The 26,064-nt window shown below is 58.5% G+C and overlaps 2 protein-coding genes and 1 long non-coding RNA gene across 12 annotated transcripts in view; 1 reads left to right on the top strand and 2 right to left on the bottom strand.

Moving 5' to 3' along the window:
• The window catches only part of PRDM15 (PR/SET domain 15), a 66,761-nt gene extending 54,762 nt beyond the window's left edge, over nucleotides 1–11,999 (bottom strand). For 3 of the 6 annotated variants that reach the window (XM_078452742.2, XM_078452743.2, XM_078452745.2), the window contains exon 1: nucleotides 11,892–11,999. In XM_078452742.2, the coding sequence (XP_078308868.1) occupies nucleotides 11,892–11,993 (102 nt within the window). In that variant the 5' untranslated portion in view covers nucleotides 11,994–11,999. Of the gene's footprint in view, nucleotides 1–1,081; nucleotides 1,346–9,373; nucleotides 9,608–10,803; nucleotides 11,403–11,891 lie in introns of those variants that run through there. The other 3 variants (XM_078452746.2, XM_078452748.2, XM_078452747.2) reach the window with 3 other exon arrangements.
• A 7-nt stretch (nucleotides 12,000–12,006) lies between these two features.
• On the top strand, nucleotides 12,007–25,440 carry LOC145715740 (uncharacterized). Of its 4 annotated transcripts, XR_014138158.1 has the most exons (5): nucleotides 12,610–12,718; nucleotides 13,417–13,536; nucleotides 15,308–15,559; nucleotides 16,872–17,009; nucleotides 22,492–25,440. It is a non-coding gene; the product is annotated as an uncharacterized LOC145715740 (long non-coding RNA). The 4 variants fall into 4 exon arrangements; XR_014138157.1 differs by lacking the exon at nucleotides 12,610–12,718 and adding an exon at nucleotides 12,007–12,110 and having other exon boundaries at nucleotides 13,417–15,559; XR_014138156.1 differs by having other exon boundaries at nucleotides 13,417–15,559; nucleotides 23,179–25,440.
• The window catches only part of C2CD2 (C2 calcium dependent domain containing 2), a 49,239-nt gene continuing 44,118 nt past the window's right edge, over nucleotides 20,944–26,064 (bottom strand). For both annotated transcript variants that reach the window (XM_078452749.2, XM_078452750.2), the window contains one exon: nucleotides 20,944–21,758. In XM_078452749.2, the coding sequence (XP_078308875.2) occupies nucleotides 21,496–21,758 (263 nt within the window). In that variant the 3' untranslated portion in view covers nucleotides 20,944–21,495. The remainder of the gene's footprint in view (nucleotides 21,759–26,064) is intronic.

Raw genomic sequence — 26,064 nt, 5'->3', positions numbered from 1 at the left:
TGACTCTAAGTGCTCGCCTCACTTGCTCAGTATTGACAGAGCACCTGCTCCGACGACGCCCCCCTCGGCCAGGACTCCGGGCCCGCCCGCTCCGTCTTGCCCCCACGCGGCCCAGGCCCAGAGAGGTCCTCCTCTGGGGGAGGCCCCCAGGGCTGGCCTGTCTCTGCTCTCACAGGGCTCCCGCCCTCCCTCCCTCGGATTCTGAGCCGACTGAAGGGTTTCCAGCTTCTAAGGGGCGCCTGGGGGGCTCAGTCGGCTGAGCGTCCGACTTCGGCTCAGGTCACGATCTCACAGTTCGTGGGTTCGAGCCCCGCGTCTGGCTCTGTGCTGACATCTGGGAGCCTGGAACCTGCTTCTAATTCTGTGTCTCCCTCTCTCTCTGCTCCTCCCGTGATCTCTCTCTGTCTCTCTCTAAAAATAAATAAACATTAAAAAAAATTTTTTTTTTAATGATGGGTTTCCAGCTTCTTGAAAGACAGTTTAAACAGATAATCTGTGATGGTGTAGAAATCTTGCAAACTGATAATGCTGTCACAGGACACGGCAGCTTCTGAGGCAAGTGGCTAGAGCCTGTAAGGACATTTCATCAGCTCAAACAAGGCGATGTCCCTCTCTCGCCCAGGTACTCCAGGGCACCCACGATGTAAAGGCCTGCTCTATCTGGGGCTAGTGGAACAGGTATGAGCCCTCTCCCCCTCCACAAAATATACAGGACAGGGGCACCCCGGAGCCTGCCGGAAGGAAGCCTGGAAGGGCCGGTGTGCAGGATCCAGATTTGGCTAAACATACACATCCTCACCCTTCACTTCCGGAGACACTGCTCGGCCCCCCGGGGAAACCCTACACGCTGGCTTCTCACTACCAACGGGGGAAGGTCTGAACGGCGTGCACCAGCTTGCCCCGTGGTTTCCAGGCGGGTCTACCCCACCGTTCTGTACAGAACTTGTTTGGGTGACTTGTGCTCCTCTGCCCAGAGCCGCACACACACAATCGTGGGGGGCCCGGTTGGCTTGTGCTCCGAATCTGGCCTCGGGATCAGAACTGGCCAGTCTGTTCCTGACGCCAAGAGGGATTGCCTCACCTCCTTGAGCCGGACCAGGCTGGGCCCCTGGAATGCAGCCGGGAAGGAAGAGAAATCTGCAGGCGCCAAGGCTCCTAAAACTGTGAGATAAGATAAGAGAAACAAAAAAACCCAGCTCGCTCAGGACTGCACTTAGGCGAACTTAAGGACTAAGCACAGATCAGGCACAGGCAGCATCTATGGCCCTGGAGGGAACACGTGGTTGGAAGCCTCGCCTGAGGGGAGGGGGCTCCGCCCAGGACCCTCGGTGGGGACCCCAGCCCACGGCGGAGGCTGGATGTCGTGAGCACCTGATCTGAGGTATGAACCCTTCTCTGCTCTTCTCTGTACGTCTCCCCTCTTGTGTTCGCTACAGCTGTTTAATTCCGCACTTTCCTTTCCCTTCTAATTACTAAAGTTTTCCTCGATCGTGAACTACTGTTATTCAGGGCACCCGCCAGGGCCCATCCCAAGGCCACAAATGTGTACGGGGCCCACGCACAGCGGCAGGACAGCACCTAGCCAGCCACGTTTCTCTGACGACGGTCGCGGCTCGGCCACCGCGCCCCAGCCGGGCTGCGGCCCCCGGTGGGAAGGGGACCGGTTCCACGGCTGCCAACGCGCATCACCCAGGACTCTGGGATGCGGAGAAGACGTCCCCCCGCCACCCTCAGCTCGGGTCCCGAGCTGGCACAGACCACACGATTCAGGTTTCCTCCGGGAAACAGGTCCGTGCGGAGGGTCCCGCAGGTGGGGAAGAAAAGGGAGCAGAGCTTCTGCGTAACCTCAGGACACGTGAGCAGGCTCTCTTTAAAAAGACTCCTTAAGATACGCGTTTCACTCTTCTGGGTCCCTCATACAGGGGGGCTCGCACGGTATTTGTCCTTTTGTGTCTGGCTCACGTCACTCGGCATGAGGTCAAGGCTCCCCCCCAACCCAGCAGGTGTCAGGTGTCCCCTTTGGGGCTGAACGCCCTTCCCTGCACGCGCAGGCTGCATTTTGGTCGCCCGTTCATCCGCCCGCGGACACGTGGTGTGGTCCCACCCCTCGGCCCCCGCGGAAGACGCTGCCGTGAATGTGGGCACGCCAGCACCTCCTCGAGGCCCTGCTTTCCATTCTTTTGGGCGCAGACCCGGAGGGGGAGCTGCTGGATGGCAGGGGAAGTCTGCTTGATGCCCCGAGGGGCCGCCAGCCGGCGGCTCCCAGAGCGGAACGGTGCCCGAGGCTGCCGACTGCTCTACACCCTCCCAGCACCCGCTCTGCTAGTCAGAGTCGCCATCCCCGCGGACACGAGGCGGAGAAAGATGACCTTTCACTGTGCCCTGCAGAAGCACTGATGTAGGAAAAGCAACCGGCGGTGAAGCGTCGCAAGATGAAAACATCACAATCTGCAAACGCACGCAGCTAAAAATAACTCAAAGGAAGAGAGGTGTTTTCAGGGAGGTTGTTGATGTAAGCGTGCGATGCAGATGCCCTCTGGTTTGCTGGCTTGGCTGGGCCCTCCCTGTGACTCCTGGGACCATTCAGGCGACAGGGAGACGGGTACGGGAGCCAGGGGACGGCGTCCTGGGAGCCCCTTATGGTCGGGGACAACTTGACGGCGTCATTTCAGTGTCCAGGGCAGCGCCCCCCGGGGGGAAAGAGTGAGCCGCACACAGTACCCTGGGAGCTGTTTGTGTTACGTTTTGAAATTCAATTCTAGAAACACAGGAAATTTCAAAAAGAACACAGAGGGACCCCGATTACCCTTGACTCCGCTTTCCCCAACGGCCGTATCTTACGTCACCGCGGATGACATCAGAACTCTCACGTGACCACAGCACGTTATCAACCCCAGGAAGGGTTTTGCGTGCGCGAGAAGCTCGATTCGTCACGGGGGCACATCCGTGCCGCCACCCTCACAATCAAGACGCGGGAGGGGAGGCCCGGTCCGTCAGACAGAAGACTTCGCAGGCGCGTACCCCGCCCCCCCCAGTCACACCCCCTCTGCCCCGGCATCCCTCACCCCTGCCAGGCGCGAATCCGTTCTCCACCTCTGTAATGCTGTCATCTGAAGGGCTTAGTGCAGATGGAGTCCTACGTGATGCGACCGCTGGCGACTGGCCTTTGTCTTCACTCAGCGAAGTGCCCTCCGGGTCCATTCGGGCTGTCACGCGGATCAAGGGCATCCCTTTTTCACTGCTGCGTAATTCTCCGCGGGTGTGTGACACAGCTGGCTCAACCGCCCACCCACCGGGTTCCCCCCCACTCGGGGCTGTTACAGATCAGGCCGCTTTGAAGAATGGTGCACAGGTTTTCTGTGGACTCGAGCCGTCGCTTCTCCAGGATGAATGCCCCGGAGAGCAATGAGTCAGACTGGGTCGCCTACGGAGTGGATGCGTTGTCTGCTAAGAAGCTGCCACGGGGGCCCCGTTTCTCCGCACCCTCACCCGCGCGTGGGGCCGTCACACGTTCACTTTAGCCGCTCTCAGCGCCGTAAGCTGGCATCTCACCACGGTTTCAATCTGCACGTCCCCGCTGGCTAACGAGAGCGACGCCTCCTCACGGACCAGGGTGCCGTCCGTAAAGCCTCAGTAAGGCGTCCCCTCACATCCTCCGCCCATTTTCTCGGACCCTCTGGCTTGGCTGGTTGGTCTGTTTCTATTGTTGTGTTCTGAAGCTTCCCGGACATCCGGATCCCATCAGACGTGCGGCTCGCGGCCCGTTCTCCCTCCCGACAGACTGCTTTTCGCCCTCCCAACGGGGCGTCTGCAGAATGAAGGTTTTCAAGTGGGCCAAGGGCCACGTACGAACTCTGCCTTCTACGGATTATGCTTTGGGGTCACGCTGGACACCCGTGCGCCAAGCCCCCGGCCCCCAGATGTCCTCCTAGGTTCTTAGGAAAGTCTCACAGCTTCACACGTTAAAGTGCATTATGCAACTTGAGTTAGTTTTTGCATCAGATGTGAGGTCAGGGTTCATTCTGCCTTCAGACGAGCAACTGAGTCAGCACCACGGAGCTGCTCCGCACCTGTGCCCCAAACCGGCGGCCCTACGTGCGTGGGTCTGCGTCTAGGTTCTCTCTGCTGTCCCCACCGCCCTCTGCGTCCGTCCCTCGGCCACCACCGCACTCGGTGGACCGCGGTCGTTACCACAGTCTGGAGCAAGGCTTGCAACAGGGGAGGGCGTTTCCTCTCACGCAACTGTTCTGGAAAATTATTTAAGCCGTTCCCATTTCCTTTACTTTCTCTATACATTCTACAACAATATCGCTTCTCGGCCTTTTGGCTAAGATCAAGCGTAGTATACATTCTACAACAACCTTGCCTTCATCTACACGAAATCTTGCTGGGATTCACACGTGTGATTGTGGTAACGTTGTAGTTCACAGAACCTACCCAAAACATTACCGTTTCAATATGTAATTAATATAAGAATAATGAATGAATTTTTTTCACGCTAAGTCTTAGAAAGCCCGTGTGTGACTTACACATATGTATCCTACCTGCATTTGGACCAGCCGTGTCAAGTGCTCAGCCCTGGTCGAGAGGCCCAGGGGATTTTAAGCAAGAAGGACATGTTCCCACTGGGCACATGACCCGTGAAAATATTAAAAGCAAGAAGGGAAAAGTCACGAACAGGAAAAAGCAGACAAGTAATTGCTAGACAAACACATGCTGCGGAACGGTCCCGAAAGACGGTCTGGGGCGGGGGGTGGGGGTGGGCAGGGGAGTAGTAGGTGGGTAGAGAGGAACTTCGTGGTTAATAAATCTGTGAGACATTGCAGAGTCCCATTCTGGAGTCCTGATACACAATGGCACATTAAAGGCCCTGAGAAGTCCTGCAATAAGAATCTGCTGGAATGTGTTTACCCCACAGCCTCTGAACTTATTTGGGCACGAACACTTCTACACACACTGTTTCGCACGCTAGAGAACCTCAGAGAGCACAGACCGGGTGCGTCAGTATGAGGGAAGGGCCTGGTCCTGCCGTGGGGCACAGGCACCAGGGACCAGGCTGTGAGTCTGGCTCTGCCCTGCACTGGATGTTAGACACCTCGTGTTAGTTATCTCCCTTCTTTGGGTCTCGGTTTCCTCATTTGCACAAGGAGTCCCCTTCCGGCCTGCACAGGTACGATCCAAAAATTCTAGCTCATCATTAGAATCTCATAAAACAGTGGCTTTCTGACACTTTCCACAGCACAGTCCTCCCCCCCACCCCCCGCCCCAGCCCCAACTATGCTTTTGCTCTGTATATACGTTCCAGAAGCAAGCCTTCAAGTGCCAGAGAGAAGCAGGAGGATGCAGCAATCACGCCTCACTGCTTAGTCCACGCTCGGGAACTTGGCATGGACAATTCTGGAAACTGGTTATAACCTCCGGTTCTCCCCCATCTTCTTCCCCACCATCCGTGACCCTTTGCTCGGTGATTTCCCCAGGCCCTAGGAGCTTTCATTTCTGCACCTTCCCTGAGTCTCCCTCCCCCGCACTCCCACCAGCCGCACTGCCTCACCTCCTCTCTGCCTCCTCCGGTGCCTCCCCCCTCCCCCCTGCCTGTGCTCCCTCTGCCCCAGCATCGCGTCTACAGCCCCAGGCTGTCGCTGTTAATGCCCGCGCCCTCTTGCCCTGCCTCGGTGAGCACACCATGGGGACCCAGGATGAGTGTGACAGACCACCACCCGGCCGGGCCCGGGGCTCATCGCCATCCGGGAAACATCTCATCGCTCACAGACTGACTTCCAGGAGCCACTCGATCTGCCCCGCTGGCTCCCCCTCCGGCATCTGCAGGCCGACAGTGGTTCGCGAGAGCAGACGCGGGGAGTCCAGCGCCCCTGTCTGACGTCTTGAAAAGGGACGGACACAGAACACGGGCCTCTGCTGCGGCCACGGGTGACCAGGTCAGTGGGCTCCCAACTTCAGGAGGGGAGCAGCTCCCCGACCGGTACGTGCTTCCAGACGTGGGCCACGGGCCGTGGGGGCAGGAGGGCACGCGAGCGGCGTGGCACAGACCCACAGCGTGAGAACCCACCCGGCCCGGTTCCAGCCACCTCCCAGGGCGGAGTGGAAGGATCTGTCCCGCCTGCCCCTCTCTCCTTCCCTCATCTGAAGTAACTTTCCCCCCACGAGAGGGAGCAGCTACACACACACACACACACACACACACTGTGTGTGGAAGCCAGAAGGCAGCCCCTGCCCGTCCCTGCGTCCCGTCGCTAGGTCACTCCTTCCACGGGGGGCCACACTGTCCTGGGGTTTCCTTGGGGTGCACGGGAGGGACGTCTTTTGTGGAGATGTGCCCTCTTTGCAGATGTCTCTACTCGCGTCTCAGACAACAGATGACGGTTTGCCGGGACCCGGCCGTGTTCACTCCACGCAAAGAAGGTAGGACTCCACCGTCCCTCCGCGTCCAACGTCACGGCTGGGACGGCTGACACCTTCTTGGCCGGGCCACCTCTGCACGTGACTCGCTGCCCCCAGAAGCTTTCAGAATTTCTGTCTTACGCCACCGACCTTCGCGGGGGCCCTGGCGCCCTCGCGCTCGGGCCCTCCAGCCTCCGGATTTTCTTCTGTCACTTCTTTGATAACTTCTTCTGTTTTCTCCTCCTGAGCCCGAGTTTCATCGAAGCCAACATCGACACTTCCGATGCTCACGTGTGGTTTTTAAGAGGATTTCTGAGCAAAGAGGGAAGACAGACGTCTGTACTCTGCCCCCCTAAAAATGGGAACCGAGGTAATATCGACTTTCTCACGCGGATCAGAGTTCCGACGGACAGCCCTCACACGGAGACATGGGAGGGTGAGGCCTGCTTCTTAATCGTGGGCCTCGTGGGACACTTTCGAACTGGGCCCCTTGGGAGCGCTGGTGATGAAAAGAACCTCGTGCATTCTCAGGGGAAGGAGGGGAGCTCCGTGGAGAGCAAAGCGGCACAGAACAAAGTCCCGGGAAGCCCGGCGTGCCGGGGAAAGGGGGCCCCGGGGGACGTGTGGACATGGAGAACACAGAATCCACGGACAGGACGGCCGCGGCCTGGTCAGAACGAGGGTTGTGTCAACCTCTGCGCTAACATCGTGCCAACGTTTTGCACCTGGTTTTGGCCACGATCGAAGGCAAACTTACTGTAACCAACGAGCACATGTATTCTTAAGCCACCAAAGCCAAAGGCCTTCGGTTACGCAACACCCGGACCACTCCTCCTCTAAGACAGAGTCTGTCCTGCAGGCACGGTCTCCCCTCCCCACAGACGAGCGGGAAGGGACAGTCCTGCCACATCACCCCGAGCGTTATCCCCGCACGAATGATGATGTAAGGACGGCCAGCTCACAGAGGGTTTGCCTCCAGCGACATCAAGGGCATCAATGCCGGTGCCCTGAACCTGCAGGACATCCGTGCTCGAGGCCGTAACTGGAGACACGGGTCATGCTGCGGGTCGAGAACAGGCCAGACGGAGCCAGGAAGACGTGGCACAAATGAGGCAGAGATCGGCATCATCCCAGAGAGACCCAAGTCTCAGCCTTACGCAAGTTCACGGAAATCTGACCCTGCAGGCCCAGGAAGGCGCAGGGGAGGGTCCACAGCGGGGTTCCTTTGGGCTTTATCAGGGTGAGGGGCCCCAGCAGGGCCCCCGCCGTGACCCCAGCCGCCCCCACTGTGCTTCTGCAGGGCTGCTCCACGGCCAGCTGCCGGCCTCGGCGACCCCTTCTCGTTGCCCGTTCTGGAAACTCTTCCCTCCGTCTGTCAAACTCCCACCCGATCTTTCAGGCCTCCCCCTAATGGCCCCTCCTCCCCGACCCTGTCCGGCCCCACACAGGCACGCCGCACCCACTTTTCCCTGGGAGGCCCCAGGCCACCCCCACCTTCCTCACTGCACACCTCTCTCTGTGGCAGTTTACAGCCGTGCAACGTTCCCGCCAGCCTCCATCTGAGCTCACCCTCAAACGCAAATGTTTTCCTTAATGTCCCCTCCCCCGTGACCTCGAAGGCCCCACTTCTCTTTCTACTGCAAAGCTCCCGGGAAGGACTCTGTCGGCTTCCTCAACTACCGTTCCCTCTTGAACGGGAGGATTCGCTCCCAGGGCTCCACCAAAGCCCTCCCACCAGCCCTGTCCTCGCTTTCCAGCTTGCTGAGCCCAGCCCTCCATCAACGAGGCACCAGGCGGCAGCCGTCACACCCTCCCTCTGGAACCTACTTCGCGTCTCTCGGGGCGCCTTCCCAAGTCCCTTTCCCTTCCCGTCCCCTGTCCAAAGCCGCCTCCGTAGGGTGACCCGGGCTGCCCCCTGGTCGCCTCTCCCTCTGGACCCAGCCCCTGCCCCCACGTCGCCTCCCGGGCCCGTGTCCCCGGTCCGTTCCTCGGCCCCGACCCCACCGACCGCTTTGCTGACAACCCGGCACTTAAGCTCACACTGCTCGTCCCTAGTTTTAACAGCCGCAAGGACAGGATTTCCAGCATTTTATAAATATTGGCTTCTTGAAATAAAACCGTTAGGTCGCTCCTCTAAGCACGTCTGGTGGAATCGAAGCGCGACAGCGTGATCTCCACGGCCATCCGTGTACCACGCACGCGAACCAGCTCTCCCTCAACTGTCACCGTCCACGGCCCTTTTGCGTCTGTGACCGCCGCTCCCCTCGCTGCGAGCGGGACGGGACAGCCACGGTTACGGACTCGCGCTCGGCAGGACTCCACGGGGCCACCTGCGGGTGTGCACGTGAACTCAGGCACGCAGGTCCAACCAGGCCAGCTCTTCTAGGCCCGCAGGCTGTGATGGCGTCTTCCGGGTCGGGCCGGGGCTGCGCGAATTGGAACCCCGCCGACGCCGACGAAATGACAGCACGTGTTCCGGCGAACAGTCATCTGGCAAAGAAGCCACGTCCGATGAGGCGCACAGGCCTTTTCCCCAGTGGGCTGGCCCGCCACGGACAAGTGTGCAGATCCGTTCCCACTCCAGTTCTCTAAGTGTGAGTGCGGGAGCCCCGTTCCACAGGCGTGTGGCCGGGAAGGGAGAGCTCTGTTAGAGCAGCGCCTCCCACGGCCACCATCCTGCCACGGTGAGTGCCACGGGCTCCGTCCGCGTAAGGACGCCTTCCACGTGCTGCAAGCCTGAGGTCTCTGACCCCCAGCGAGGCCACTCCCCCGACACCCCCCCCCCCCATCTGTAGGGATCTCTCCCGGGCTGCGAGGGGTAGGACCCCTCTCCAGGATGCCGGTGCGTCAGGAAGGTGAGGACCCGGCCCCTCCCCCGGCCCCCAGCCAGGGTCTCTCCCGCCCCAGACAGAGAGGGGCAGTTGGAAGACGCCGCTGTCTACTCCTTCTCCCGGGGCCCCCACACACCGGTCACCTGCACCTCGGTAATCGGCACCTCCTGTCACCTGCCACGCATTTCCCAACCAAACCTGCAGCGGGGCCTCCTGGCTCTAGAAATATACTTTGTCCTACTTCCTCATTTCCCTCCCGCCTCTACCCTGTTTGTAATGGAATCCTGTCAGGCCCGGATTCCCCACGTGGCCGCCACAGACACAGATCTTGTCCCACCCCTGCCGAAGCCCTCTGTGGCATCCGTCTGGCACTCGGGATAAACTGAACGGCGGACAGCCCGGGCTTTCTCCCCCCCCGCCACACCGCCTCTCCCCCCTGGGCACACACAGCTGGCTCCACACCGGGCCCTTTACGCGTGCCACTCATCTGCCCCCGACACGCTCACCCCCGACCTCCACGAGCACCTCACGGCACTGGTCTCAGCCCCAACGTCCCCTGCTCAGACTGCCTGAGCGTGCCCCCCCCCCCACCACAGCCTCCCCCTGCTTCCTCTCCCCTACACCCTCCAACCCCAACCGCTGCCCACCTCACTGAGTGTTACTATTCGTTGTCAACACCTTCCTCCGCCCTCCACAGCGTGGGGCGCGAGAGGCAGGGCCTTCTGGCTTGTCCAACACAACAGGCCCTGGCTGAATAAATCTGTGTCGAACGAACAGCCGGGGAGATGAGGACACATCATGAGCTGTTTCAGGGGAGCCGGGCACGGATCACCCACACCGCACAAACGTGAACAGCACACCGCCAAGTGCACCTGAGTCACTGCTTAACAAACTTAACCTCTGAGACCACGTGTATCAGAAACATTCCTTCCATCTCCCTTAAACGCTTGCAAAACGGGAGGCGCGTTCCTGTCCTGGCTCTCTCCCCAGAGAACGATAGCAAAAGAATGGTGATTAGAAGGGTATCTGAAGCAAACTGAGTTCTTTCTCAACTATAATTACTCCCAGAAAAGGGATCAGCCTTGCAATTGGGGTTGACTGATTGATTGATTGGTCTTCTGGTTAAAAACATAACAATAACGGTCCTTTCTGCTTCCAAAAGAGAATGTAACATTATATTCTTTGTTGGCAACTTTTTTGCCAACGTAGGAATCAAAGAAATCAACAGGGGAAAAAAAACTCTGTACAAAGGAAGGACTTCGCCGTTTTTCCCTTTCAAAATCCAAACTTCGCAGCTCTATTTCTGAGCCGTTCACCGTAAGGCAGTGATGTCAAGGAAATCGGAAGCCGTGTGGAGCCGTGAAAATATGGAAAACGTGCAGGTCTGAAACAAAATATCTGGTGTGCTGTGTCGGGGAGGGGCGCCTCCCTCCTCACAACACTGCCTACCTCTCCACACTCTCTGGGAGAGTTCTTGCTGTTCCCTGTTAGGGTTCATCACAAAACCAGGGGCTCCCTTACTTTTCATCCTCAAAAATACCTTCGGGAACCAAGCTGAGTTCTCCAAATTTACCTGGTGAATCTGGAGTTTAGGGAAGTGGCTTAAACAAACGTGGTGTTGTGTTGGTGGCTTTAATCACGTAGACGGGTCCATGTGTCACTGATGTCACACTCCTACCATTTTAACGTACCCTTGGGGACGGTGGGGGCAATTTCTGAGCATTTGGGGGAGAAACCCCATCCCCTACGCGAAGAGCTTAATAAAGGTAAGCCCGTTACCCTATCAGGCCGGTGGATTTTCCACAGCGAGTTTACTCCTGTCTTCTCTAACCTGACCCTCGCCGCGCACACCTGTCCCTCGCGCGAGAGGCCACATGGCCAGCGCCTCCACCTGTCCGCGCTGGGCCGAGCCGGGCCGGGCCTCACCTGTGCGGCCGGCGAGCCCCTCCCGGGGTCGGCCACCCACCCCGTGTCACCTGCCCAGGGACTTCACTCCCTTCCCTCGGCCACCCAAGGGCTTACGGAAACGGGGAGAGGGGGGAGCGGGGTGCCCTCGGGGAGGGGGGCCCAGGGAACCCCATCGCCCGGACTCCGGGGTCTGCGCTCCTAACCTCCGGGGCGGGGGTCCGGGACCCTCCCCGAGCGCCCCCCGGGGGACCGGGCGCCAGGACGGGGGGTCCGGGGTGGGGGGATGGGGGCGGTGACATCACGCCGGGCCGTCGGCGGCGAGGGCGCCCGGGGGCGGGGACCGCGGGCCGGGGCCGGGGGCGGAGGAGCCCCCGCGCCGCACCCACGGGCGAGCGCGGCCCCGCGCCCCGCACCCCGCACCCCGCGCCGACCGGGCCGTGGGCGGCGGGCGGCGGGCTGAGGGCCCGGAGCGCGCGGGCCGCGGGGCGGCGGGGCGGGCGGGCGGGCGGCGCGCAGGGCGATCCCGGAGCGGCTCCGGGAAATCCAGCCGGGTTTTGACTCCGATCGCCCACGGAGCCCGCAGCCGGCGAATGTAACAAAGAACAAGCGGCATGGCGGCTGGACCGGGGCGGGCGGCGGGCGGGCGGGGCCGGGGCGGCGGGCCGGGCGCGGGGCGCGGGGCGCGGGGCGCGGGCCGGGCCGGGCCGGGGCGGCGCGCGGGGGCGGCGGCGGGCGCGGGGCCCCGGGCTTTACCTGCCTGTGGAATGTGCAGAGCGGGCTCGGATCCGGACTCCGGGTTGCGATCCGCTCCGGAAACTGCGCAGCACCGGAAGCCGGGGGGCGGCGGCGGGGCATTGTGGGAGTTGTAGTTCGCGCGGGCGCCGGCGGCGCGGACGGGGGGCCGACGGAGAGCGGGCGGCGTGCACGGGCGGCGGCGGGGCGCGGGCGGCGCGGACCCGGGGCAGCGAGCAGGTCGCGGGCGGTGTGGACGGGGAGTGGGAAAGCGGGCCGCGCGAACCGGGGGTTTTGGACCCGGGAGCGGACGGCGGGGGCTGGGCAGCAGGTCGTAAGCTGTGTGGACCGGGAGTGGGAGAGCGGATGATGTGGATTGGAGAGCAGCGAGGCGTGGATGGTGATGCGGGGGGCAAGGGCGGCGTGGACGGAGAGCGGCAGGGAGCAGGCAGTGTAGACCGGGCTTGGGAAAGTGGGTGGTGTGGCTCCCGGAGCGGGCGATGTGGATCGGGTAGTGGGAAAGCGGGCGGTGAAGACAGGAGAGTGGCGAGGCGCCAGTGGTTGATAGAGGAAAAGGGCGGCGTGGACGGAGAGCGGCAGGGGGCAGGCGGCTTAAACCCGGAGTGGGAGAGTGGGTGGCGTGGCGCCGGGAGCGGACGGTGTGGATGGCGAGGCGGAGGGCAGGGGCGGCGTGGATCCGGACCGGCCTGGGAGAAGCGGGGCTGGCTCTGCTGCCCCTTCCCGGGAGGCGTGGCTGGTGTGACCCTGGCAGCGACGCATGACCATTGCAAATATGGATTCCACCCCTGTGCTGCACAAACCCACAGCCCACAGCTCCCGGGGCCCCTGTAAGTCTCTTCTGGTGGCTGCTGGAGCCATCATTTCTTTGGGGGGCGGGGAGACTTGGAAGAAAGGGTCGAATTTTTCTTTAAAACCTGTCTGAGATTTGCTGCCAGGTGGTAGTGCTGAAAGGAGCCAATAGTGTGCCCCAGTCCTCCTGGTCCACTCAGGGAACCCGCCCCGGAGCGCTTACAATGCCCCAACAAGCTGGGGAAGTACCAGGAGGCAGCATCTGGACCCCGCAGGGTGGGCTCTTGAAATACACACCTTGACCCGTGTGCTGCTGGAAGGTTTGGGAATACCACCACCCTGGCCAGGGCAACTGAGGCCAGACTGCTCCCTGACTCTCCCCACCCTGGGGGCTCGGTGGCCTGCTGACTGACCTCCGTCAAAAGTGCATGCGGGCGGGCGGGCACCTGGGTAGATCAGTCGGTTAAGCCTCCGACTCTTGATTTTGGCTCAGGTCATGCCCCCCAGGGTGGTGAGATCCAGCCACGCATTGAGCTCTGTGCTGGGCTTGGAGTCTGCTTAAGATTCTCTCTCTCGCTCTCCTTTTGTCCCTCTCCCCCACTCGCCGGCTCGCTTGCTCTCTCTCTCAAAACAAAACCCCAAAACGTGTGGCCACAGAATGTTAGAAGGGACTAGAGGAGTCTTTTAGTCTCCGGAGCAGAGCAGTAACACTGTCTTCTTCATTTCTGCCTGGCAGAAAGTTCCACTGATAAACTGCAAGAAGGGACAAGCAGATGGAAAAAGAATTTGAAATTGACACCAGACAGGACTCATTTGCCTCCTACACGGGAAGCTCCTAGGAATCAACAGGAAAAAGGTAAAGAACCCAATAGAAAAACGGACAGTTCCCAGTAGAGGAAATACAATGGCTCGGGGCGCCTGGGCGGCCCAGTGGTTAAGCCTCCAATGTCAGCTCAGGTCGTGATCTCTCGGTCGTGGGTTCCAGCCCCGCGTCGGGCGCTGTGCCGAAAATTCGGAGCATGGAGCCTGCTTCAGATTCTGTGTATGTGTGTGTGTCTCTCTCTCAAAAACAAACAAACATTAAAAAAGTTTAAAAAAAGCAAGCAAGCAGGCATAGTGGCTCTTAAGCTTAAGCAAAGCTCTTCAACTGTACTGCTACAGGAGAAAAAGCAAAGTGGCAGCACAATCATTTTCACCTGTTACATTAGCAGATTGGGCTTTTTTTAAAGCTTAATAGCATCATTTTGAAGAGAGTGTATAAAATGAGCTGTCTCATCCTTTCCTGGTGGGAGAATAATTTGGTATAACCCCCATGGGGGCCCTTGGTTAATATGGAAATTCTAAATGCATAGAGCCTACGGCACGGCAGTCCCACGAGCAGAAATGTGTTCTCAGCTAGACTCACTTGTGTGAATGGGTATGTGTGCAAGCTTGGTGATAAGTGAGGGCCCATCGAAACGGCGTGGCAGGAGGGTAGAAGGCTGAGCGGCTGCCCAGGGAGCAAGCTGAGTGTGGCCCGGGTGCCCCGAGCTTCTGTCTCCGCCCCTCCCTGACAATCTGCAGCGGCTTCCTGATGGCTTGTACTGTGGGGCTGAACCTCAGCCTGCGACGCCTTTCTTGATCATCACCTCCACACCCTTCCCCTGCTCACACCCGCCCCAGCTGTGGATCCCAACCTCCCTCCAGCCCTCTGTTCCTCAGTCACATCTTCAGGGTCTTTTGTACGTATTCCCTCTACCTTGGAATGCTCTCTGGGGGCTTTCCGCCACCATCTACCTCTTCAGCATTCGGGTCTCTGTTCAGTCCCCGAGAGCCGTAGACTGACCCCTGCAGCCTGCAGCTAACGCATACCCCGCGCCTACCCCTGCCCCTCTAGTGACCTCACGGTTCTCGAATGCCCAGGTGGCTGGCCGCCGAGGCCTCTGCACATCAAAGACGGGTAGGACAGCAGAGCAGAAACCTGTACAAGCGGAAGACCTGACCCCGTCTAAAGCCATTTCTCGTGTCGGTTTGTGCAGCACAGGGGTGGAATCGATATTTGCTATGGTCATCGCATCTTCAAAAGAATTCCCAACGGGTTCAGTATATTCCTTCCGTGAAAGTTGGAAGGAATAAAGCTGCCTTTTAAGGCAGATTTATATCCAAGGTTTTTTTAGTGTTTATTTATTTGGGGGGGGGGGCAGAGAAAGGGGAGCAGAACGCAGAATCCGAAGCAGGCTCCAGGCTCTGAGCTGTCAGCACAAGAGCCCGACGCGGGGCTCGAACCCAGGAACCGCGAGATCCTGACCTGAGCTGAAGTCCGACGCTTAACTGAGCCGCCCAGGTGCCCCTATATACAGAATTTTAAAGTTTTTTTAAAAAAAAAAAAACTTAAAAAAGAAAACATTGTTTCTGAAAGTGTCAAATTTTATTATTTTTTAAAACGTCTATTTATTTTGAGAGAGAGAGAGTGAGTGAGCAGGGAAAGGGGGAGGGAGAAGATCCCAAGCAGGCTCCGTGCCACCAGCTCAGAGCCTGACATGTGGCTCGAACTCCCAAAACCATGAGATCACAACCTGAGCCAAAATCAAGAGTCAGACACTTAACCAACTGAGCCACCCAGGCACCCCTCAAATTTTACTCTTAAGAACAAAACAATGCGGAAGCCTTGCCTTTAAAAAAAAAAAAGAAAAGAAAAACCACGTGTAGAAGATGTTCCCTGGGCAGCTTGTGGCCTCTGACTCTGGATAGTGGTATCGCATCAGCGTCCTGTTTCCCAAGCACGACAGCTATTGGGTGTGTGATGTGGAGATGCCGTCCTTCTTGGAAAATGCACTCTGAAGAAGTCAGGGTGGGACACGACGTCTCCAGCAGTCGATCAGTTGATCGCTAGATGATAGGTAGGTAGACAGAGCGAGTTTAGCAAAGTCGCTGAATCTAGTTGAAGGCTATGTGGGTTATTCTGTAGGTGTGAAATTTTACAAAATAAGTCAGAATTGAAAATAAGTAAGCAATAGAGCTTCCGTTACCCTGAGTGGATTTTCCTAGGGCATAATCACCATGCCCTGTCATCACTCCTCCCCCCCCTCCCCGCCTGTCCCCCCCCCCCCCCCTCGCCACCACCCCTGCCCCGAGACGATGGTCTCAGCCCAGACACTGGCTGCCTCCCACGTGGACTAACTAACATGGCTCATCAGCCCTGGTTTTTTGTTAGTTGACTCCCTTCATCCTGGACTTCATACAACTAAATATCCCAAGTCACTTCTCTACACTACCTGTAGCTTTTCAGTCTGGCTAAGTGTTGCTCTCCAGATAAAGACAGCAATCTAATCAGCAAGTGACTTAATTCTCACTGTGTGCAAAGCATTGGATGTCACTTGATAGTTTTCTCGCCCATCGCAGGGAGCTGAAAGTTCAGAAAAAGCCGACATCAGGCCGTAAGTCCTTGGTCTCTGCTTTTGACGCAAGGTAGCAGGGACTCTCCAGCCAGACAGCCTGGGCTCACATTCTGTTTTCTGCCACTCATCCACTGTGGAATCTTGGGCAAGTTACTTAACCTGTCTGTGCCTCGGTTTCCTAATCTGTAAAGCTGAGGTAGGTCATAACTCACGGGGTTGTCTCAAAGAGTGTTAAGAGTCACTAACCAGCTCTGGCACATAGTAAGTGCTCAGTCAATACACTTACCACCGTTGTGATTCCGAGTCTCTGTCCTGCGTCCGCGTAAAATACCACGCAGCCCAAGGCACCCCAGCATCCAACTTGATAAACGCTGATATCAGCGGTTGAATGCTTGGCACACGCAGGACACAACGGGACGGTTCGCAGCGTGGAGGGGTGGTGCGGAGCCGGGGTGGGCTGCGCTCTGCGCGTGGAAGTTGGTGCCTCTGGGGCGCCGTGGGACGGGGGTCTGGTCTGGCAGCGTTCTCTTCAGCGCGGGCACCGTGCGAGGCCATCCATCCTGGTATCCGGGCCTCTGTGGTGAGCAGCTTGCCTTTTCTTTTTTTATGCACCGTTTGCCGATGCGTATGTCGGGCACTCGGTACTGGTAGGCGACCAAGGTCACAATGGCATGGTTTTGTCATAGCCGTGCCCTCCTTGGCGGGCTCTGTCCCCTGACCCTGCGCCCGGATGAGGGGGGCAGGATGGGCGTAAGCAAACCTGCCAGATGTGCTTATATGGGGCTGGCTGCTGACCCTGGTCCTTGCTCCCTAGGTGCGCTGTCCTGAGCCCTGGGGATACGCCCAGGAGCCCGCGTAGGAGGCCGTGATCTGGGGTCAAGTGACAAGCACGTGGAAGAGGTGCCCCGTGCTCTGCGTCATCCTTGGTGGCCGAAGCTGCTTCATGGAGCAGGTGGGGTTTGTGTTCGGTTAGGTCATTAGAGCAGGGAGCGGTGCGTGCTGGGGACGAGGGGTGCACATTCACAGCCCGCAGGTGGTTGACGTGGATTAATGTGGGCAGTGTGGACGGGATTGGTAAGAATACAGCGTGTGCCTCAAGGTGACCTGGTAAATCAGGGCAAGGCTGGCCTTCCAGCGAGCACATCTGGTCCAGCGTCAGCACAGAAAGGGCCGTGGTCTCAGACCCCCGGACGCCTCCATCCCTAACAAGACACGTGGCCACCACCTTGCCACGAGCAGAGCTGAGAATCCGAATCCGAGCCCCGGGACGGCTGGGGCTCTGCACAGGTAGACTGTCCCCCCTCGACGGCAGAGGTATCAATCATCTGGGCCCCCACTCCGTACCCAGGAGGGCCACCCTGAGAAAAGGTCGGGGTCTGTGCACCAGTTTCCCAAATGCCACAGCACCCGGGCACAGCGGGGAAGCAGCCCAGATGCCTGCAGGGTTCGTGTGGGATCCGTCCATCTGTCTGTGCCCGGCTCCGGCCCCCGCTGCCCCGCCCCACCCGGTAACCACCACGGGCCCCAAGCCAGTGTGACACCATCCGTACTCTGAGCCCCATGCAGGAGCCTGCCCCACACTCTCCCGGATGGGCCTCCGCTGGGGCAGCGAGGACCACAGGAGCCGAGGGATGTATGCAAGACTGCGCCCAGAAGGCTGCGGGGCGTCCTGCAGGGTCACCTCATGCCAGCTTCCGTCCCTGGAGGACCCAGGCCGAGCCGACCCTGACGGGTAGCACCCACAACTGGCCAAGAACAAAGCAAGGGGCGGCAGCGACAAGCGAAGGGCCCACGACTTCTTTCACGCGGCCGACCGTGACGGGCATGGGCACAGACGGCCGAGCACCCGACGGAACGTGACCCGGGGCGCAGCAAACAGAACTCGGTGTTAGCGTTCCGTGTGCACGTTTATTTCTCTCAAAGACCGTGTTCCAGCCACATCTTCTGTGGTTTGGTGCAGGACAGTGACATGGTTTGTTTTTTTTTTTTTAATTTTTTTTTTTAACGTTTATTTATTTTTGAGACAGAGAGAGACAGAGCATGAACGGGAGAGGGTCAGAGAGAGGGAGACACAGAATCCGAAACAGGCTCCAGGCTCCGAGCCGTCAGCACAGAGCCTGACGCGGGGCTCGAACTCACGGACCGCGAGATCGTGACCTGAGCCGAAGTCGGCGCTCAACCGACTGAGCCCCCCAGGCGCCCCAGTGACGTGTTTTTAAAGTGCTACCGCGGAATACGATCGCCGTCGGGCAGATCCATCACTGCGCTCGATCATGAAGCCAGACCCGGCCACGTGCCTGGAAAACCGTGCGTTTTCTTCTTTTAAAAGAAAAATCTAGCTTTGATGGGACACTGGGGTGAAACACCACAAGCCTAAATCACAAACGGTACGTTCCCGACCGGCTGGGAGCGGGGTGGACTGGGCAGGGGGGCGCATTCCGGACGCCTCCTCACGCATCCAACGGGAGTGCTGAAGAAAGGAACCCGGAGGGAACCTGAGTTTGCTCTGCAGGAAGTGGCAGTGTGAGTGTGCCCGTGCCACACGCTTTGGTAATCACGCCTGAGCAGGTTTGGGACAGTGGAGACGGGGGCCTGGCATCCGGGTCTACGCCAGCGCGGGACCCGTGTGCCACCCGGCAGAAACGTCCTGACTTGCAGCGACCGCCGGCTTGTGCCGCGAGGCTTCGAGACCGTGACATGCGAGACTATTACGTGGAAACCGCCCCCCCCCCACCCCCCAGCTGGTGGCAGCGACAGAAATCAATCTGTCCCTTTCTGCTCCAGAAGAGAATGTGCCAGGCCTCTCCGGCAAAACCCATCAGAAATCTAGACGGGCAGCGACTGGCCAGGTAGCCACCAGCAGGAATCAAGGGCTGGGCTCCAACTTGAACTGGAGGGTCGGTTTACGTAAAGGGCTCTGTCCAAACCTCCTTCTTCACAGCCGGTTTTCAGCCGGGACAATGAGATCGCTGCTTCTGTTCTCGCTGCGCTAATCACACGCGCACACACGCGCGCGAGGCTTCCCTGCGTGCCTCTGCAGAGGTCACGGGCACAGTCCGGAACCGGGCAGTGCCACCGGCGTGCCAGAACCAACGTGAGCACCCCGTTCCTGACGTACAGGTGCCCCACTCAGACCTTAGCGTCCAGAAGAAACCGCCTTGGACACGCCAGTCTGCAAAATAGCCCGGAGGCCAACAAAAAAGTCCTCTAGCCGCTAACGCACAAGGGAAGGGAGGAAGGCTTTACAAACTCGTATGTGTAGTACTCAGTGCGTGACCTTAATCGGTGTTTAAGTTCACAGTGTTCGCATTCGCATGAATCCCTACTCGGGAAAGCGCAGGCCTGGATAAGCAGCCACGGGAGAAGCGTTCACAGTATCCACAGGACCCGTTTTCCCACTGCCCGACCCTCACGCACGCTCCCGCCCCCTATTTTCTCTTAAACTCCCTGCTAAGTCCCTGTCCTCTGTGACTTCAGGAAGGGCCCTCGGCTGGAGAAGACGTGAGTGCATCTCGAGGAGGGGCTTCTGGGCCTCGATCAAGTATACGGGGCTCTCGCGTGCCGGACAGACACACGGAAACACGGATCTCCTGGACACCACGCTCCCCCTTTTGTGTGACGGTCCCGCTTCACACACGGGACAGACGCAGCCCGCCTGTCACTTGCCCGCGACCCGGGAGGGGCTTCAAGTCACCAGGAGGTGGAAAACGCAGAGCCCTTAAAAGTTAAAACGGTGAACAAAATCCTCGTGGGGTCAGTCAGGAATGGGACATTGTCTTGTTTTGAGCGAGAAAGCTCCCGTGTAAAGCTCAGAGACCATCACGTGGCATAGAGTTGATCTGAACCGCAAAATCAGACAGAAAACGGAGGACCGGAACATCGTCTTTAAAAACAGCATATGGTGAAGAAAGCCATTTTACAGTCACTTGATTAATTCCTGGGACACGGGAAAAAAATTTTAAATATGTATTTTTAAGTAAAATTCTTAACGTAGTCTTCTAATCTCTCTCCCTCGAGAAAAAGGGGGGAAGAAAGTTCTATAATTTTGGTTTTCGAAAAGGTTTCTGTGTGTCAGTAGCTCTCTTACCCCTGAAATACCAGTGTCAGGAAGAACAAAAATGTTTGTAGGAAGGAGTCCCCCCCCCAATTTCCTACCTGTGACAGAAGTCGAGGCTTCATAAATGGCCTTTTAAATCTTATTGGAAAAAAGTGAATCTTATTGAACCATCAAAGCCTTCCACACAGATGACCACGGCCCTACCAAGCTCGTCCCCGCGAAGCGTGCATTCAGGAGGCAACGGCCAGCGTGCAGGCCCATGGAGAGACGCACGGGCGAGGAACGTGGTCTGAAGGGCACACGGGGATACGGACACCGTGGGCCACGCTGATCTTTTCTTCCCACTGGAAATCAAAGCAGGCGTGCGTCCCCTCTAACACGCGTCAAGCACTGTTCACAGAATCCTGGAGAGCTCCCGGAAGCATGCGAGGCAAGTTTGGCCCATTTGTTACTATTCAACTTGACTTCCATCCCTAAGCCTCACACCTGAGACCTAGAATGAGTTTTCTCTTTTGTCCCAGAAGTACTTTGTTTCAGCTATTGGCAACATTTGGCAAACTAACCTTGGACTAAAGAAAAAAAAAAAAACCCGGTGTGGGTGGTCACCGTGTTCCGTTAGCGGTCACTTACTGCCCCGACTTCATTCCAGAGGCCCCTCCCTGCACTCCCGTGTGGCAAGTACCCCAGCAGGGCAGTGGGAAAAAAAGCCAGGAGTTGACGGCCCCATGGGAATCCTGAGCGCTTCTGAAACCACAGAGGAGACCGGAAAGACCACGTGGGAACTCACAGGCCTCCCGTTTGCGAAGGAAACACGAGTGCACAGGATAGATCTAGTGTTTGCATACTTTTCAAGTTATATGGCTAATAGCAAAGGCAACTCTGCTCCTACCTTTGTCACAGTGTCTCCATCACCACCGCGATGTCTCTACTGACCCCCAATCCCGCCTCCGTCCCACCTGTCCGCACTCAGGGCCGGCCGCACTGTGTTGCTCTGAGCAGCCAGTCAGGACAGATGACCCATCCGTTCCAGTCACAGTGACAGCACAGAGGGACACCTCCTCTTCGCGACGCGGTCCGGGCACGGACCCAAGATAACACGCGTCGGGGCACAGAGTGGGTGAGGTGGAGTCCCCCTCACCGGCCCCGTCACCGTCCATTACTGGAGGTTCTCCAGTCCGTTATGCAAGTCTCCCAACGTCTGACTTCAGCTCTTTGACCTGAGCGCAGCCCTTTGGCATCTGACTTGGTGAGTTTTCTCTGGGGAAAGCCTCCTGGCTGGAGACGCGGATCTTCGTCCCCCTTTACAGGATGGCAGTACGACCCGGCCGGACGGGGCGGCCGGCTGACAGCTTGCAGCTCTCTTGCTGCGTCCCGGGGGTGCTTAGGGGGGCACGCGTCTTCCCGCGTCCTGGTGGGGGAGGCCGCTGGCCGTGGGGTCCGCCGGGGCCCCGTTCATGGCGCTCTTGCTTCTGTGCCTGGAGAGGAGCTTCTTGTTGAGGATCCTGGTGAGCGTCACCCCCTTCCTCCGGGCCCCCTCCGGCTGCTGCAGGAACACGAGGTCGTTGTGCGACTGGCTCATGCCAGGGTCCTTCTGTTGATGTCGCCGGCGGAAGAACAGCTTTGCGCCCTTCCTTAAAATCCCTCCTGGAAGAGGAAAGCAGAGGGGGGCGGTCAGGTGAGCTGAGGAGGAAACGCCGGGGCCACTAATCCGAGTGGAAAAGACAAGCAAGGAGGTTCGAACTACTCTAACGAGCAGTTTCTTCCATGTGCTGTCACTATCCACACGGGAGGGAAACGGCCGGAATCTGGCCCGGACCACACGTCAGAGTTTTCAGGGTGAAAAGACTTGGAAGGGAGCCCGGGCGGCTCAGTCGGTGAAGCGTCTGACTCAGGTCATGATCTCACAGATTGTGAGTTTGAGCCCCGCACTGGGCTCTGTGCTGACAGCAGGGAGCCGGCTTGGGATCCTCTCTCCCTCTCCCTCTCCCTCTCTCTGTCTGTCCCTCCCCTGCTCGTGCTCCTGCAGATCTCCCTTTCAAAATAAATAAGTAAACTTTATTAAAAAAAAAAAAAAAAAAGACTTTGAGCCAAGAAGCAGTGAGCTGGACTGTCCGGTGCATCCCGGGGCAGGGACGTCCGTCACCGACTTCCGAGTCAAAGCAGACGGCGGCAGGCTGTCCCCACCTCGGGTCCCCTGGCCACTCACTCTCCTGCATTAGGAAGGGTGTAAATGGTGAAGAAGTGCTATGTGCCCCCGAAAAGAGGGTCCCGCTATTAAAACACAAAAACGGTCTCTGAGAACAAGGGATACGTATCCGCTGTCTTAGGAGAGTTAAGATCTCTTCTTTCAGGGAGTTAAGATGTTGTTTCACTGCAGACCCCACCGTACGTGCCTCGGGCTGTCGTGAAATGTCTGTTTCGGGCTTGTTTCTGACTCACAAGACCTCAGCTTTGTGCGCCTCGACCTGCCTGCAGGATGTCAGCTAGCGGAACACGGAATACAAAAACGGCAGCGGCAATGACTCTTCAAAGACCCAGGGCGAGCTCGCGTAGCCACGGGGCCCGGAACCCACTACACGAACTCCCTCCGGCATGCTGCTGCCCGGGGCGCCCCCAGCAGGGTCCGGGAGCCTTTCGGGCCAGCCTGTGGCGCTCCTCGCATGTGCGTGTAGGCGTGGAGGGCTTCTGGAGGAGGAGCCTTGTGGCTCTTTGGCAGTCAACTATTTTCCTGACAGAGCCCGTGGATGCTTCGGTAGCCGTGACACAGACCAAAGCCACCGGTGTCTGTCCAGAGGGGACGAAGGGCGCCTGCTGGCTCTCCCACGTGAAATGCGTGTGGACGGCGGTGGAGTATGGCCCCGCCCTGTCTGTGGACAAAGCAGCACGCCCGTGACTTTAAGGGATCTTAATTGGATCTGGGGCCAGGGGAGAACTTGCCCTTGGCTCTGTCCGGGCTCAGCCGCAGAACAAGGCTCGAGAGCCCCAAGGTATAGGCTGAATGTCATCTGATCGGAGCTGCTGGAAAGATCTTTGGGGTTTTTTTCCATTTTCTCTTTGGATGTAGTCAAACGGCCTATTGGGAAGAATCATGGGGACGTTTCTACAACTGTCTAACGCGGAGAGGCTGCGTGCGGGGGGGTCCTGCGGACCGTGGGAAGGGGAGTACAGACGTGTGAGCGGCTTCACTCCTGCCGCGAGCCTGAGGTGCCGCATCTGGGGACCACGAAGGTCCGTTCCCAGAGCTGTTCAGGTCCCCCTAAGAATGCAGCGTATCGCGAGAAGTCACCAGTTAGGGCGTGTTATTGCACCAACCGCGGCCACCAACCGGACTGGACTTTGGCCAGCGGGGGGCATTACACTGGTACCTGCTGATTAATTACCCCGGCATGGTGACAGGCTCCAGCCGGAGGGTCGCAGGGGCCGAGGGAGTGTTTCTGACACGGGGACCTGCTTTAGGTTAAGCGTGGGGTCCCTGAAGGGCATATTAATGTGGGCTCTCACCTGGAACAGAGGAGGGGAAGGCGGGATCCGTTCTGTTAACTCAGAGTGCTCTGACCCCACGCCCCCGGTCTCCCCAGGGGAACGGAAGCCCGAGGGGGGGCAGGCTGGCCCCATCCCCGGGTCAGCTGGAGGCCAGCAGTAACAGGTGCTGTCCTGGAGGGCCCCGTCTCCTAAGCCCGTCCTAGGTGTCCCCACACTGGAATTTAGTCTGGGGTCTGGAGCCAGGGTCTGAGGTGTGAGCAGGGGTGCTGTTATGGGTGGGGTCGCGTCCCTCCAAAATTCCTGTGTTGGGGTCCTAATCCCCAGCACCTCAGAATGTGGCCTTATCTTACAGACGGGGTCCTTACAGAGGTGATTCATCCACAGGGCGTCAAGGCAGGTACCACACCAGCGTGGCTGTGCCCCTACAGAAAGAAGAGATGTGGACAGGCACGCCCACGGGGAGCGTGCCAGGTGGAGGCAGGGATGGGGTGACGCTTCGATAAGCCAAGGAAGGCGAGAGACACTGACAAACACCAGAGGCCTGGCGAGAGCATCCTGGCCCACAGGAGCCACCAGCCCTGCCCACGCCTCGACCTCGGGCTTCTGGCCTCCAGAGCTGGGGGGACTGTCCACTGCTGAGCACAAGGCTGTGTGGATCGCAAGAGGCCAGCCCGCCCTGCAGGGCACAGCGTCTGGTTCTCGAGAAGCATGGGTTTGCACCAGATTCCGAGGGAAGCCTGAGCGCGGGGAGAGGCAAGAGGTAGGTGTTCAGATTCCCTCAAAAGGGAATCGGCACGTTGTCAAGCAACCCCTTTAACTCGTTTCAATGAAATCGCACTTGAAATAACTAAAATTCGAATTCCTGCCATATCACGATGGCATATCAAGGACCCCCAACCTGTGAATAAAACTGGAAAAGCAGAAAGATCTGTGTGCCATAGTCACTTTGAACGGTCCTGCCGGCCGTGGTCTGTCCCACAAGCGAAGGTCTGCTCCCGTGCGTCCCACAGATGGGGCCCATCGCGGGGGGTTTTCTGTCCTTCCGGGCCCCAGGCAAGCTCTCAGAACAGGGCTGCTGTTTTGTTAAATAGGACTGTTCCAAATCAATACCAGAACCGATGATGTCCTGGGTCCCCTGGTAAAGTCACTTGGGGGACTCACCAAACCTGTGTCTTCTCTAACTTGATAGGACTTGTCACGGCTTTATGGGGAAAATACCTCCTGCTTGGATGGAAGGGTCATGTGAAAGGAGGGACTGAGGTTTGCAGATCTATAGGCTGGAGCCCCGCTTCTGTCTCCCAGAGACCTCTGAGAGAGATCTCCTCCCCAGCGGTGACGTGCTCTGCCCCACTAAATGGGCCCCAGTGCAGAAAGCCTGTGTTCTCACACCCGGCTCCTCTGTGCTCCTAAGGACGGTGTCTGAGCTGGCCGGGGTCGGGGGGGGGGGTGGGGGGTCACACCGCCCAGCAGTGGCCAGCAGGTGTCTGGTAGAGGGCGCATCCGTGGCGGTCACCAGGGGGGCCTCCAGAGAGTGAGACAGGTCTCAGCTCCCAGAGGCATCACAGAGCACAGCCCTGCGCTCCAACGCGGGCGTGGACAGGCTTTCCGGAACCACGTAGATCCCAAGAGGCGTGCTGGTAGCGTGTGTCGGGCAGGACGTTTTACGGACACACGGCCGTCTCCAGATCCACGGTTTAACTCCTCAAACGTGAGGAGTAACCAGAGTAAGCGGAGATCATCTCCTCTGCATTTCCAAATAAAAACGTCAAAGCCTGTTGAGCCTTGGGCACACATCACAGTTACCCTCGGGGTAAATAATGACGGAGGAACAAGGCCACGCGAGGGGCACCGGACTCTCCCGTCAGCTGAGAAGTCACGCCGTCTGGAGCTCCCTCACCTCACCATGGCCATGCGGCTGTGTCTTCTGTGTCAAGGTGGCCAGCGTGCCCAGGGATTCAGTCAGACCCTCATCTGTTAGGTGAATGCGCTCGGCAGATGTGGGGGTAACACCCGCATTCAGCTATCCCGGACTGAAGCACATTACCCCGGATGATGTGGACGGGCCTCCTCCAATCAACTGAATGCCTTAGGAGCCAACCCCGAAGGGCTCTGGGAGAAGAAGGGATGGTCCCCTGCCCGCCGGCCCCGCCCACAGATTTCAGACTGTCAGAGCCCATAATCGCGTGAGCCAGTTCCTTGAAATGTAGAACCGATTGGTGCCGTTCCTCTAGAGAACTCTGGCCAAGACAGTAATAGTTTGGTATGTGACGCTTGCCTCTGGGCCCCCAGAACCCGTCCCCTTTGCTGATGGGGAAGCTCACAGTGCCCAGGCCAGAGGAACTGGAGAAGTCTGGATTTCATAAGCCCCTTTTTTCCAGATTAGCTCAGCCACACCAGCAGTCAGGAGGCAAGACTCAGACCTCACCCACACTTTAAAGATCCCTTAAGGACAAAATCTGGAGAGAAG

This window comes from Panthera onca, chromosome C2 (assembly GCF_046562875.1).
Source record: "Panthera onca isolate mPanOnc1 chromosome C2, mPanOnc1 haplotype 2, whole genome shotgun sequence".
NCBI lineage: Eukaryota > Metazoa > Chordata > Mammalia > Carnivora > Felidae > Panthera > Panthera onca.
This window is presented reverse-complemented; position numbering and strand designations above follow the sequence as displayed.